The sequence below is a fragment of the Astatotilapia calliptera genome, chromosome 20 (assembly GCF_964374335.1).
Source record: "Astatotilapia calliptera chromosome 20, fAstCal68.1, whole genome shotgun sequence".
Taxonomy (NCBI): domain Eukaryota; kingdom Metazoa; phylum Chordata; class Actinopteri; order Cichliformes; family Cichlidae; genus Astatotilapia; species Astatotilapia calliptera.
The window spans coordinates 16,441,245-16,455,925 of NC_137441.1; the positions used below are offsets into that span (position 1 = coordinate 16,441,245).

General features: G+C 46.6%; 1 protein-coding gene across 6 annotated transcripts in view; it reads right to left on the bottom strand.

Annotated features, from left to right (window-relative positions):
• The window catches only part of flna (filamin A, alpha (actin binding protein 280)), a 43,912-nt gene that overhangs the window by 10,350 nt on the left and 18,881 nt on the right, over nucleotides 1-14,681 (bottom strand). For 4 of the 6 annotated variants that reach the window (XM_080295466.1, XM_080295463.1, XM_080295465.1 and 1 more), the window contains exons 3-30: nucleotides 13,502-13,753; nucleotides 11,587-11,684; nucleotides 10,061-10,208; nucleotides 9,821-9,939; nucleotides 9,669-9,746; nucleotides 9,373-9,535; nucleotides 9,092-9,292; nucleotides 7,575-7,712; nucleotides 6,828-6,954; nucleotides 6,618-6,754; nucleotides 6,335-6,531; nucleotides 5,777-5,890; nucleotides 5,551-5,694; nucleotides 5,351-5,474; nucleotides 5,007-5,167; nucleotides 4,819-4,909; nucleotides 3,753-3,922; nucleotides 3,497-3,614; nucleotides 3,170-3,282; nucleotides 2,724-2,873; nucleotides 2,285-2,603; nucleotides 1,842-2,015; nucleotides 1,597-1,759; nucleotides 1,361-1,521; nucleotides 1,065-1,232; nucleotides 836-959; nucleotides 277-433; nucleotides 15-204 (exon numbers count right to left, since the gene is read on the bottom strand). In XM_080295466.1, coding sequence (XP_080151592.1) covers nucleotides 15-204; nucleotides 277-433; nucleotides 836-959; nucleotides 1,065-1,232; nucleotides 1,361-1,521; nucleotides 1,597-1,759; nucleotides 1,842-2,015; nucleotides 2,285-2,603; nucleotides 2,724-2,873; nucleotides 3,170-3,282; nucleotides 3,497-3,614; nucleotides 3,753-3,922; nucleotides 4,819-4,909; nucleotides 5,007-5,167; nucleotides 5,351-5,474; nucleotides 5,551-5,694; nucleotides 5,777-5,890; nucleotides 6,335-6,531; nucleotides 6,618-6,754; nucleotides 6,828-6,954; nucleotides 7,575-7,712; nucleotides 9,092-9,292; nucleotides 9,373-9,535; nucleotides 9,669-9,746; nucleotides 9,821-9,939; nucleotides 10,061-10,208; nucleotides 11,587-11,684; nucleotides 13,502-13,753 — 4,299 coding nt within the window. Of the gene's footprint in view, nucleotides 1-14; nucleotides 205-276; nucleotides 434-835; nucleotides 960-1,064; nucleotides 1,233-1,360; nucleotides 1,540-1,596; nucleotides 1,760-1,841; nucleotides 2,016-2,284; nucleotides 2,604-2,723; nucleotides 2,874-3,169; nucleotides 3,283-3,496; nucleotides 3,615-3,752; nucleotides 3,923-4,818; nucleotides 4,910-5,006; nucleotides 5,168-5,350; nucleotides 5,475-5,550; nucleotides 5,695-5,776; nucleotides 5,891-6,334; nucleotides 6,532-6,617; nucleotides 6,755-6,827; nucleotides 6,955-7,574; nucleotides 7,713-9,091; nucleotides 9,293-9,372; nucleotides 9,536-9,668; nucleotides 9,747-9,820; nucleotides 9,940-10,060; nucleotides 10,209-11,586; nucleotides 11,685-13,501; nucleotides 13,754-14,681 lie in introns of all 6 variants that reach the window. The other 2 variants (XM_080295464.1, XM_080295460.1) reach the window with 1 other exon arrangement.

Sequence of the window (14,681 nt, forward strand, 5' to 3'; positions counted from 1 at the left end):
CGTCCTGGACATACCTGTGACGGTGCACTTGCTGGCATCTCCGGTGGGCAGAGCCCTGATTCGGTAGGGTGAATAAGGGATCTCGTCTCCTCCGTACTTAATGAGAATGGTGTATCTGCCAGTCATGTCTGGCACATAAGACACCAGGTAGGTCCCATCATGGTTGTCACGGATATTTGCCTTCTTGGGCTTCCCCTCTGGGTCCTTCAGGAGAAAACAAAGCGTTAGCTAAACATCGCAGCTCTGATTCCATGCTTGTGTGGTCCAAGCACTCACAGTGATCTGCACTGCCAGCAGTCCCTCGCCTGCATCTTTGGCATCGATGGTGAACTCCACCGGCAGAGAGGCGGGCACTCCAGTGGTGTTGAGGCCGGGTCCGCTTGCACGCACCTTGCTGGCATCATGGGTGGGCAGCACCTTCACCTTGTACGGGCTGACAAAGAGAGAGAAGGACTGGCTGTGGGATACAGTCTCATCGACAGAGCCGAGTAAACCACGGGCAGGTTAGAGGTTTCACTAGCAGCCTGATGAAACGAGCTGTGTCGTTAGCCGAATTCAGCCATGCAGACAGATGACCGTCTGTGGTAAAGCATGCAGATCACCCGGACAGCACAGTTATTATTCCAGCCAGACTTCAGCTACTTCATTCTAATAATGCAGGAACTACAAAGATTTATTACTGGCTTTTGAATGTGGTTCTATTCAGAAAAACAAAACTAACATTGTTTTGTGTTTTCTGTGTTGGTCACAGGCAGACATTGATCATCACTGTTAGATATTAGGAAATGGATTAAAATTTGTGCATATTTAGGCTGATACACTGCCTGAGAGTTACCTGCGTGGGATCTCCTCATCAGCATACAACACATTGATGGAATAGGGTCCCTCTCGAGTAGGAACATAGTTGACTGTGTGAGTCTGGTCACCGTTATCCACAACCTCCACAGGCTCCACCACACCTGAACACACACACAGAAGGAAGCCAAATACCAAGTTTAACATCCTCTAAGAGCTCTCTGGTACACAGTTAATCATAGATGGAGAAATGTTAGAAGCCAGATCACCTTTGGGCCCTTGTACTCGGACCTGTAGTGGGGCAACTCCAGCTTTGGAGGCATCCACTGTGAACGCCTGAGGAATGTTGGCTCTGACATTGTTGCCGAGGCCGGGACCCTGGCACTTCACCTTGGTACTGTCCACTGTGTCGCTGACGGGCACAGAGAACGGACTTCCTGCTCAGAACAAGCACGAGGGAAACGATATTTAAGGCCTCTGCTTAACAACAGGGGATGAGTACATTTCAAAAGGATGTTCTTCTCACAGTTGTATTTCTTACTACTACTAAAACAGTATTCGGTACCTGTGATGGGCTGTCCTCCGTAGGTGATGTTGAGGTTGTACGTGCCAGGCTCGTATGGGATGTACTCCACACTGCAGCTGCCATCCTTGTTGTCAGTGCAGGACATTTTGGCCTCCGACGGACCTTCCATAGCTAGACCCAGGCCACCAGTACCTGCTCCTCTGCACGGGGAAGAAAGACTTTCACAATAGGAGTAGGAAACAGATTTGTGACACACCACCATGAACTCGTCTCACCTGGTTTCCACAGTGAACTTGTTGGGCTTGTTGGTGGTGCCACCTTTCAGACCAGGGCCGTGCACACGAACACGAGCCGGGTCGCATCCTTCAGTCACAGCAACACGGAACGGGCTCTTTGGTACCGGAGAGCCATCATAGCAAACTTCCACAGTGTGTGGGCCTGAAACACACACACACTCAACTCAAAGTGGAGAAGAAGAAAAACGCTCAGTTACTGTACCCACTGCTGCACTTTAACTCACCCTCCTCATAGGGAGTGTACTCCACATTGTAGGTTCCATCCCGAAGGTCCGTGATCAGGGCATCTGTGCGGCTCCCTGAGGGGTTGCTGATGTGGGTTTTGATGTGGTCACCTCCAGTCTGTGTGAGAGCGCGAGCATCCACAGTGAAGTCTGTAGTGGCCTCACGGAAGACTCCTGAAAGGACAGAACATACAGTACACATAAGCTCATGTCCTTTAAAATGAGACCAGTCTATCATTTACATTTCACACAGCTCCCTTTATTCTTCACATAACGTTATTCACACAAGCTGGGGCCCAATTTCATCTGAATTCTGCAATAATCTACAGATCAGATCCCATCAATAAGACTATGGTGATAATGGGAGGAAGAAACCAGCACCAGCCCCACAAAAAAGGAACACACACACACACACACACACACACACACACACGTTATTTCACCTTTGCCTTCCACTCCTGGTCCGAACACCAGAACACCGCTGGCATCAACGGCAGGCTCCACGTTGAGCCGAGCAGGGAAGTTGGGCACATCCTGGCCACCATAGCGGATGGTGAGCGTGTACGAGCCGGGGTACAGAGGGATGTAGGTAATCGTGTAGGTTCCATCTCCGTTGTCTTGGATGTGAACCTCTGCCTCAGTGCCGCTGTCCGATATGATCTCAATAGTCAGCTCAGCAGGGCCGGCATTGGTACAGTCCACAATGAACTCCCCTGTCTCGCCAACCTTGGCACGCTCCAAACCTGGGCCTGAGCAACGTACCTGAGAGGAAAGGTGACACGGAACAAAGATCAATGATTCCAATCTGCAAGCATGTCAAGCTGAATTAATTCAATTCACTTCACACAGGTTTAAGAAGATCCAGCAGCGCTTGTGGCCAACCTTGGAGGGGTCTGTTGCAGGGTAAGCTGTGGGGGTGAAGGGGGAGCCAGGGATGGGCACTCCATCATAAGTCAGTTCAACCTGGTATGGTCCTGATTCCCGGGGAATGAATTTCACCTGACTAGTCTCTGGGCTCAGCCCAGGCTCCACCTGGAACAAAACACATTAACGTGACTTTACCAGAGGCATGAGGAGAGAGAAATACGTGGCACTGAAAGAGTGCTGGAACACTGGGAGAGTTCTCCAACATCCAAGGAGAACTTCCAGGGAGACCAAATAAGTGGCTGGAGGTGTAAGACAGCAGTGGAGTGGACTTTGATTTTACCAATAAGGATAAATAAAATGTTTATTAAAAACCAAAAACAGGATGAAACTGGTTTAAGACTCAAAGAGAAAAACATTGACTCCTATATTGTCCTGTTAAGAAAGGAGATTTGGTGTCATACTTTGCTGGACACTGGTTTCCCTCCTGGTCCAGTCACTTTGGCAGCAACCTTGCCCTGACCCCCAGCACCCTTTGACTTGACAGTCACTTCCTGATCTTTGCCGACAGTCATCTCTGCAAGAACAGACCAAAGAAAACACACTGACACTTCTGATCTGCCTGAAAAGCTTAGATTTTTTTTTTTTTTTTTTATAAACACATCAACATACTGACAACCATGCAAGGGAGAAAGCCATGGTGAAAACAGTCATGTTAGACAGTAGGCTTTATATAGGTTGAGGTTTGCTGTCAGGTGTGGCTGGACAAGAACAGTGGCACAGGTACATACTGTCTCCCAGGCCGGTCACGTTGACCTTGCTGAGGTCCAGTGTGGGCGCCACGCCGACGCTGAAAGGGCTCTTGGGAATGTGATCTCCACCATAGGTTACAGCAACTCCCAGTGGACCCTGTCACAGCAAAGAGGAGCGATCCACACAATCCCATTTAATATGATGCATAACAGCCAGAAGAATGCTTTACTGCTCTGATAAGAAGCCACATGATACAACGTAGCACAACTGCATGTGGGAGCATTCTTCTCTCACCTGTTGCACGGGTGTGTATTTAACAGTGTGTGTGTTGTCGTGGTTGTTGATGATTTCAAAGTCTTTCACAGCCTCTCCTTTGGTCGGGCCGCTGAAGCTGCAGTCCAGGTTTGCCTTTCCTGCTCCTTTAGTGCTGACGGTGAAATGAGTGGGCTTGTTCAGCTCTACGCCTGAAAGACAGCATTCAACTGGGTTAGGGAGTCTAATTAGAATAAAAGTAATCACCCAGCATGTCATACAAGCTTTTGTATCAACACGTTTCAATAAGCAGGAAACTTTTACAACTTGGAGGAAATGCTCTGGGTGCTTCAGGGTCCACGGGTAACAGCTCACAGCAGACAAAAGACTAAGATTAAGATGTGTAAATGTAGATCTGCAGATATATAAAAGACTTAAAGTAACAGATTTAAAATGCTACCCAGCTTAGCACAGCGTTTCTTCTGCAGTGTAAAATAACACCAAACTACCTTGAGCTAAATTAAAATGATGCATTTAACTGAAGCAGTTGATGACTGATTTGAATTATATTAGTTCAAATAAAGTCTATTTATATGCAGTGTACAGTGACGATTATAGGTGTGCAGTACCAGTCTGACTCTTAAGAGATTAATAAGTGTGCTCCAGCTTCATACATTTATTCTGGGATGCCACAGCTTTACAGGAGTCTGTCACAAAACAATCATTTCAGCCCCCCACCCCCCCAGATGACAACATCTTAAGCTAATGAGCAGGAACAGTGACTTGTACAAATAAATCCTATTATGTGACTCATCTTTGCCATCTTACCTCTGTCAGACTGTCACATGACAGCTCAGAGGGACCCGTTTCCATTAGCAAAGCAGCTCTAACCCTGTTTATTCTTGTTTTTAAATCCTTGTGATTTTAATCTGGATCTTGTCAGTTTTGTCAAACAAGTTCTTGCTACAGATGTTAAAGCATTGAGAGCTATGAAGAGTTGTTCCATGCAGTTTGACACTGACCGTCAAACCTTTGAGCGTTCAATCTACAGCCAATCGAATGTGGCCACGCCTGTTTTTGTTAGCGCCCTCTGGCTTGGTGTTCTTACCACTGCGGCTGAGTCCCGGTCCCTCCGCCTTGACTTTGCTGGCATCATGAGAAGGATCCACTTTGACCCTGAAGGGCGTCATTGGAATAGCCTGAACGCAAACAGGAAGACAAACATTACAATAAACCCCGAGTCGTGGAAACAGTCTGCCTTCCAACCGATATAAATACTCAAGGATTCAGAGTCACCTGGTCAGCAAACAGCACCATGATGGTGTAGCTGCCTGCTCCAGGGGGAGTATATTTGACGGTGAAGGTATCGTTGTCGTTCCTGATGATGTCAAAGTCTATGTCAGCCTCTGCAGGTCCCACCACTCCCGGGGCACACTTGATGCCTATGCTAATGTCACCTGATGGCCGAGGGCAAAGGTTAGCACGTTAGCATGTTATAGGTAAAGCTCTACAGCCTCAAACAGCAGCTGGGTGAAATACATTTCCTATAATATCTGTTCATAAACATGTTGTTGTTTGGAATATTGCTTTGACCGGATCTTTTGTTTGCGCGCTTTACTCTCAGTTTTCTGGAGCTTTACCTTGACCAGCCTCTGAGCAGTCAACAGTGAAGTATGTTGGCTCGAAGGCCTTGAGGCCCGTCTTTGCCACTCCAGGCCCAGAAACCTTCACCTTGTTTGGATGACAGCCTGCTCCGATATTCATCTGTGGGCACAAACACCAAAACTCAGGAGACTCAGTGAGAAGAAAAGGCGAACCCTGCATAGCAGAGCATACTCACCCTGAACGGACTCTCAGGGATGTTAACGTCTCCCCAGGACACCATCACAGTGTGCTTCACAGGCTTTCGTGGGGTGTAGGTGCAGCTGTACGTGCCGTTGCCATTATCCTTCACCTGGACGTCCACAGAATTGCCTTCACCATCCTGTGCAGAGGACAAGGGATTAGTTCACTCAGATTTAATACACATTTACCATATTTTTGGTCATAAACAAACCCAGACATACCTGAGCTACAATTTTCAGAGGAGCTTTTCCTCCTTGCTTGGCATCGACCGTGAATTCGGTGGGTTTTCCAACAGCAAGTCCACTGCTCTGAAGGCCTGGGCCGTACGCCTTAACCTAGACAAAAAAACAAACAAAAAAACCCCACATGTACTACAGCCAGAATAGCATTTACACACTACAGTGCTGTGAAGACATATCTGCCTCCTTCCTGATTTACCATCTTTTTCCATATTTATCACACTGACATGTTTCAGATCAGTTTTTAATATTAGACAAAGAATGTCTCCTATTAAAAACGCAGTTTTCCAAATACACTACAGGAAAGCAATTCATCTAAAACCTGAAACCTTGTGTGTCACCTCTGACACCAAGAACTGCATCAAGTGTTGGGTGCAGGAAGCCTCCCTTTGCCTTCACACAATCGTTTTTAACCCATCCACTCCCACCATGATCTCAGGCCTTGAGGCAACAGTCATGAAAACTAATCTTAACTGAAGAAAGATTGTTAGATGGACTCGTCCATAATCTCCATGTGCATCTCTCTGGGTGGGCGCATACCTTGTCTGGGTAAAAGTCTTTCCCTGGTGGGTTGACGATCTCAGCCATAAAGGGAGAGTGCTGGATGTCCTCATTGTTGCAGAGCACATGGACGGCATACTCGCCAGGCTCTGTGGGCCAGTAGCGCACGTCACACGATCCATCACCCTTGTCATCACACTCGATCTTGGCCTGAGACGGACCTTCCACAGAGAAACCTGAAGAACAACAGTTTCAGAGAAGAAACTGAAGATGATCTGCACATGCTTTCAGGACCGACCCCATGCCCGCGTATGGCACTTACCCAGTGTACCGACATTGTCTCCAACAGCCTCCACCACAAAGTCAGCAGATTTACCAACAACGCCTCCTTCCAGTCCAGGACCCCAGGCCCTCACCTTCTGCTGGCTAGCCTCGGTGCCAATCTTGACCTCCACGGGACTAAACAGAGCATCGAATGGTCAGTCACAATGACAAGTTGGAGTCAGTGTTTTGTTTGCACGCCCATGTGTACCTGCGTGGAATGTGCTGTCCTCCCCAGGTGATGGTGATGGAATATGTTCCAGGTGTGGTGGGGTAATACTCAAATCCATACACACCGTCTCCAAGGTCTTTCCGTTTACACGGCTCCTCCAGACCCTCTGTGAACAAGATGCCTTTGCATTATTTCTTTAATCCAGTCTTACTTTATCATTTTAGGAAGGAGGAAGCATCCCCAGTCTGTTTGTAGTGAAACCACAAACAATAGATTCATTGGCTGCTCAGAACCACATTTAAGAAAACAAAACCATAGCTCAGAGTAGAAATCCTCTGAGGCGATCGTCATTTTAGGTTGCATTAAAAAAAAAAAAAGGTACATTTTTAAAATGCTTTATGCACAAAATTGTTCCCGTTGGACACAAGAAGCAGATTCTGCAGCCTGATCAGGCTGGTGTTTGTGCAGCTGGCTCACTGTACTGTGATAACAGTGCATTTGTCAAAGACTGATGTGAACAGTGAAGACAGTCTGAATGTCAAAGAGCGCAGAGGAGGGCTGCAGACGTCAGGAGCTACTCTTTCAGTGACAAAAGCTGGCTGCGCTCGTTTGTCTTCACTGTTCTGTTGGTTTGTTGTCAGTTAGCTAAAGATTATCTGGGGCTTTGTAAATCCAACAACCTCATTTACTGATGTGTTTGTTTGTTGGGTTTTCTCTCTTCAGATTGCAAACATTAATCCCACCTCAAGCACAAAAACCAATATGAACTTTTGGATTAGAACTCACTGGGGCCCTTGATGGTGACTTTCAGCTCCCCAGTGCCGGCTCCTTTTGTGTAAACCTTGAAGTCTGCAGTCTCCTTCACCCGGAGGCCCTTTGGCTGCAGACCACGACCCTTGGCTCTGCAGAGGCTGGGGTTACACGCTGTGGACAAACAGAGCGAGTGAGACGGGCACGGCTCCGAGTAACATTATGACCACATTTCAGTGGGGACAAGACCAATGAAGTGTGAGGTGAATGACATTAAACACAAACCATCCATCACACTCCAGATCTGTTGGAAAGCAAATGTTATTTTCTCCTTCCTACTACCCTGTATGCCCCCAGTTATCCACCCATCCTTTCCTGCAGAGGGAATTCTTAGACCACAGGGAAGGAAGTGAGCCATTATCCTCACACAGGAAGTGGGATATCCCTTCATATCACTTTATTAAAACTGTAAAAAGCAGTGCTGAGTCACAGCGAGACCAAGTGCAGAAAGCAAAGGAAGCCTTCCAGGAAGATAAAGTGTCTCTAGATATGGTCCATGTTATTGTATTCAGATGTGTTGCACTTGCAAAAGCTACTGGACACAGAGACACCACATTAATGGCAGAAGATTGTTCTGTGTTTTGTTTTAAACCAAAGTTACTTTGTTTTTAATGTCTTTCAGCCTAATCTAAGGGGACCTTCTGGTTAGCAGCAGAGCTGTTTAATGACTTTTGGTTTTTCCCGATTGTGAAACTGAGGAAATTCTTTACAAGCTCTTGTTGTTTCCCACAGGCTCACTTTAAAGGACGACCATGATCTAAACGTTATCAGTTAGTAGGGGATGAGCCTATACTTGGCAAGTGGCAACCCTTCACTACTTTGTTAATGTGCAGCTCTTTCCATTTAACACCAAAGCAAATGCATTTGTTCTGTGAGCCCATTATACAAGCTGAATTTGTTTTCTGTCTGACAGACTCTGGCTGCATGGACGTCTTACTGGATCTCAAAAAGACTGAGTTACTATTAGGTAGCAGCCACACCCACCGTTCTGCTAAAAGCTATTTAAATCATGTAAATATAATTCTTAGTAACCCAGGTCACTGTTAACTTAAGACCACAGATTGGCTGTAATGAGGAACTGGTTTCCTGATCAAACACACTACAGCTTAATTTTCTGGGAATGTGTTTCTTCATGAATGTGCTGAAAACACCAAATAAGGAGATTCACACCACTGTGGACGCTCGAGTCACGTGAAGTTTACAGGCAGCCGACACACACAGCAAGTTTACAGGGGGAAAACACACACACACACACACGACAGAGTAGGTACCAAAGAGATCCCAGGAAGGAAGAGGCTGTTCCAGAGAGAGGACAGATGCCAGCAGGCTTCTATCAAAGAGAAGAGGACATAACATCCAGCAGAGGAACACAGCAGAGGTTAGACACAGGAGAAGCAGAAACACATTTTAAAACGGCTGCTGTGGTAGAAGTGTTCAGTTAGCAGTGACATCCTCCCAGATTTACACTCAGTGAAGCTTTAACATATGCTCACCCTCTCCCACATCAACTGTGAAAGGACTCTTGCTGATCTGACCACCAGCAAAGGTCACGTAAATGGTGTGCTGGCCCTCCTGGGTGGGTTTGTAGGTGCAGCGATAGCTGCTGTTACCCTTGTCCTCAATGGTGCACGTCACCGTGTTCTTATTCCCTGCAGGGTCCATGATCACCACTTCCACCTCTCCAACACCAGCACCTTAGAAAAACAGGAGGAAACGCACAGTTAAACACTCCATGTGGCCTGATGTTACAGCTAGCTGCACAAACCTACATTACCTGCTGTGTACACATCAAAGTAAGTGGACTTGTTAGCAATATTTCCTGAGGGCTCGAGGCCCGGTCCCTGTGCTGTGGCCTTGCTGGAGTCTCCCTGAGCCATGCCGACCTCCACCTCGAAGGGGCTCTTAGAGATGTGTTGCCCTGCAAACAGCACAGTCACCTACAAAGGAAGGAGAGCAGGAAAATGGCATGTTAGCTGTAATCACTGCTTTGTGGAGCAAAACCCATTTTCTACCTGAAAGATTACTTTAGGGATTATTTCTCACATCTTTAACATTGAATTCTTCACTCACCTTGTGCATGCCTGTCACTTTGGGGACATAGACAACAGAGTAGGTACGGTTCTTGTCATTGTTGGCCGTCACTTTAGCCTGAACACAGACACAATCGTTTTTAAATGAACAAAACTGAAAGTAGAAGTTACACACAAGGATGGATCACAGACCTCCTCTCTGTGGCCTGCAGGGTCCTCCACGTAAACCAGCACCTCTCCCATTCCTGCGCTGATGGTTTCCACGGTGAACGTAGCCTTTTTCATCACTACATTACCAACGGGCTCGACGCCTTCACACAACAGACAACATGTTAAAAATGTCTCACTGCAGTATGAGGCTCACAGTTTCTCTGTGGATACAAGCAAAGGTGCATCAGCTGCATGTGGTGATGCGCGTGCATGCCGGCATACCTGGGCCATAGGCACGCGCCTTCTTGGGGTTGAGTTTGGGTCGCAGAGGTGCTCCAGGCTTGAGCTTGGCTTTGGGGAACTGTGACAGGTAGGTCATGACTGAGTGCTCGTCCACATTGGGGTCCACGATCTCTTCAGGGGTTATCACCTAGGAGACGAGGAGGAACATTTTTCTAAATGTAACGGCGGGCAGCCCTCCCCACGACTTGTTTGCATGTTTGTAGTAGGAGAACCAAGGTGACAGCTGTGCAGACGGAGGCAGGGCTTGATCAGTTACCGTGGAGATTACCCACAGGCAAACCCAGTGATGTTTTGATTGTGTGATTAAAACCACACACACACGAGCTGTACGCATTTAGAAAGTACCTGAGACAGTCGCACGCAAACCAGGAGCCAGACAAACCACAGAGTCTGGAGGGGAAGGACGCCGACAGTTTCTTAGCAGAAGCACGGCTGAAGGCGGAAACGCCAGCGACCACAGAGCCAACTGTCAGCACGCTACAGCGTGCCAATCATGCCAACAGTACTGACACACACACACACACAGCAACGCCACACAGGCGGCACAGGAAACTGAGTTCACTTTCAAAGCTCCCTGGTAAATGCTGAAAAGGGGCTCAAATGTCAGGTTTCCCCACATGACTGCACCAGAACAGATTTACCGTTTCTAGTTTGCCAAAGACCCACTGTAGCCTTACATAAGACTGAGGGGGTCTTTGGGGGGGGGGAAACCAAGAATCGGACAGGTATGAAAATGGCCGCTCACTGACCAATTTATATAAAAAATTAAAAAAAATAAAAAAGGAAGCCATCACCTGGGACCGTCACTCAGATAAGAGAATACTTGCACCACTGTGTAAGGATTCAAAAACGAGCTGCTGTACAAAGATAGATGTTGTGATGGTGACCAAAAGGAAAAAGCTTCACTGCAGATAACAATCACCCTCAGGAAATGCACCACTTCCTTGCGTTTGGTGTCGGAGGGAGTGAAGTCATTAGCAGGTGTGGATAAGAGTTCAGTCATAGTTTCCAGAGCGTAGCATGATCACCTACACCAGCCTAATGGCAGACTGACTGCAAACGATGAACAGTCTGAAAGAACACGATGAGTTTACTGGTGAACAACCTCTACACTCTTATTTTAAAAGTTCACCTGCTGTTAACCAGAGGCCCAAAGACCCATCAGTCAGCAGCTTCTGTAAAGCCTCTCAGCCTGTGGATGTCCTCAGTGAAAGGCTCCATCATTTTACCTCCATTTAGATTAACTGCAGATGATGCAGTCATCCTCAAAGCCACCTTAACTCAAAGCAGGTTTTTGCTTTATATGCAAAATCTGTTCAAAAGTGAACGGTTGCTTATTTGTAAAACACTTGTGACTGGTCACAGTGACCAGCAGGAAGCAGTGCATTTCCCTCCAAAAGGCAGATAACTCTGGTTAAACGTTACCTGTGGGGAAAACATGATTGTGCTTGAACTGTGTTCCAATATCCAGCTTTTTTAATGTTACTCCTTCATTATCAGGTCACCTGTGGAATGCCGAGCCAGTCATCAGCTTGCTGCATGGCTTCACGTGCGTTGTCCACTGGTTTTGTCTGATCCCACTGGTCCCAGTCAGGACACAGACCTGCAGGAATAAGAGGTCAGATGGATTCACTATATGAAGCAGAAGGGTTCATTTATAGTACTGGCTGTACTGATTATGACGAGTATAAGATCTCAATGAGAAAAAAAAAGTGTTTAATGATATTGAACTTGCTAGAAATGCTAATGCAGAGTGGACATTTTTCCTGATGACATGTATAAGCTCAGCTAGCTCTGCATTTCACCACCGAGAGTGGATCTGTCGTGTCTTTGCTAATTTTCTGTCATTGCTCCATATTTTTTTATTAACACTTGCATAATTTAAAATCATGTGTCCTGGCTTCAGAGGGCTCCAACACTCAGATGTCTTGACAATGAGAGCAGAAATCCCCAATATGGTCATCTGAAGCATACAGCTCTGCCCCACCCAGCCACTGTTTAAGGTTGCACTGAGGAGCTGTGCCAGGGCTGTATAAGATAAATAAGAAGTTGAGTAAAAGCAGAGTAGATCCCCTTTACACAGTGAAACAGCATTTCTGATTAATTAGACATGGAGTGCTTCCTGTTATAGCCAGTCTGTCTAATTAAGGACAACATGTTGACTCCAAACTTGTAGCCTTGATGATATCCAGAAGATAAAGGCAGAATGTCTAATCTCTGCAGCAGTACGTAGGTGTGGGCAACTCTGGCTCCCAGACATGTCTGCCCTTGAATGATGAGCCTGTCCTGGAAATGCGGCCATGTCAGCAGTTATTTACTTGCTGGTAAGTCTGATGGCTGTCATTTCAGGACGCTGCAGTAAATCTGTTTGCTTCTGTGGAGGCCTCGTCTCCAGCTTGAGGTTGCTGGTGAGCCATAGCAACGCCAAACACTCCAAGCATGTAAACAGAAACCTCCTTTGTCCCCCGACAGAGCTCTGTACCCCCCTCTAGCTGCTCATCACTCTTCCCATCTGTTTTATTGACACGTGAGAATATCATGCTTTCCCCTCACCCAACCTCCAGCTGTCAGTCACTGCTGTGTGTTTAATGTTAGACGTATGAGGCGAGGTTGGCGTGCAGTTTGAGGAGTGGTAGTGTTGCGTCAGTGCACTGCTTAGTTCCACAATCTTTAAGTCCTCTCTAGCTGCTGGACTGAAATGTGTCACTACGTGCCACAGAGACCTGCACACAGGTCGAGGACCGTTTCACACGTCAGCTTTAAATGAATGCTGAACTGTGTTGGCCTGATTATTGATTTTAGCATCTCTACAGACACACACCTCAGCATTTCTGCTGCTTTGTGACAGAGATGTTTTCTGTTTCACTGCAGTGTCACTTACTGTGATTGGCTCTTGTTTATTATTGTTTGCGTAGTTATTTACTACCTTTGTGTGTCTCACTTGGTGAGCCGCATTACCAAATGAGAGCAACATGGTTTACACAATCCCTCGGGAAGTGAAAGACACAAGTCCCCTCTGGGGTCAGGTCAGGAAGGACTGGTGTCAAACTCAAACATGCAGACTTGCTACTGTGAGCCTGTGGGACAAGCTGAAAGTAGCTTCTCACCACACTGGTGTGATCGCTGAACACTCCAAATTTAATGATTCTTTATCGGTTAACATAAAATAAATAAGCGACTAATTTTTAAAATGGCCTGTATTTGTATAGTGCTTTAAAGCATGTGTCCAAGAACATGTTTAAAAATACTGAATCTTCACTGGAGCAGCAGAACATCGAGACAGGAGCCTCGTCTTTCTGAAATAGATGCATCTCGTTCTTGGTACTGGGCTCGTCTCAGGATCAGCCCCTAGCAGTAGGGTAAACACACCCACACACCCAAGACCCCAGAACACCTCAACACATCCACTGTTTAGCTCACCTGGAGCACAGCTGTCAACCAGGGCTCCCAGGGCCCGGCCGGTCTGCCAGTCTCTGTTGAAGTTGGTGATGGGGAGCTCAGGCAGCTTGTTCTGGATCCATCCCAGCAGCCTCTGCTTGGGGGTTTTCTGCTTGCCATCATCTGCCTCTTCCTCTTCATCCCACATGGGCATGGAGATGGAGTAGTGCAGGATCAAGGTCCAAATCAGACCCAGGATCAGCTTCAGGTTTCCATCAACAATGGCTTTAGAGTCTGGGGACCAGATATGAGTCACATTAAACAGTCGCACAAAGTTCCTTTATTTTAGAAACCAGCTTAGACCACCATAAAACAAAGCACGACTAGAAGGTCTCAGCCAAGGACATGAAGTAATCTGTACTTCAAATACTCCGATTCCTCCTGCTATCTAATGTTTGGCTGGATACATGCCCCTCCCCCTTTAAACATATTTCAGATGGTCTAATTTCCAGTGGTTGTCATAATTCGAAGATGTGTCCATTCTTGGAGCACTGCATTTCAAAAGACATTAACTCAGAGCCCAAACCTTTTTTTAAAAGTAGGAGGATAACAGTGCAAATTAAAAGCCGGGTTTCTGACACTGGTGGACAGAGTGCACGTCCTCAAATGGCAGTACAGCAACACAGTTTGTGGTTTGGGCCACCGCTGCAAAGCTTTAATATGAAAACCTTGGAGGATACGTCGAGTGTAAATGCATTTGTTTCAAGGACGGCAGATTTGACCACCATGTACCAGTCATGGACTTTGTTAACTACCTACCTCATTAATTGCTTTACATCAAAGGAGATTCAGTACATTAAACTCCAGGATGTACACAGAGTCCCGCTGACTCTGTAAAAACAGTCATTTTCTAATGGACTCTAGGCTGCTCCACTATTTACCCAGCGGTTGGGGATGGACTCATCTGATTTTGTGCCGGATGCCCTTCCTGATGCAACCCTCCCAATTAGCTGGGCTTGAAAGCAGCACTGGGAGTACACCAGCTTGGAATCCCCACAGACTGGATTTATGAAGACGCCAACCAATTCCTTTCATGGTGTTTTATTAACTCAGTGTGGATGACTCATGAGCACAGTGAGTTTTAGTGTAATAAATGTGTATATAAATAAAATTGACCTTTTATTTGAACTAATTTTAATTTCACACGTCTTTGATGCATTTT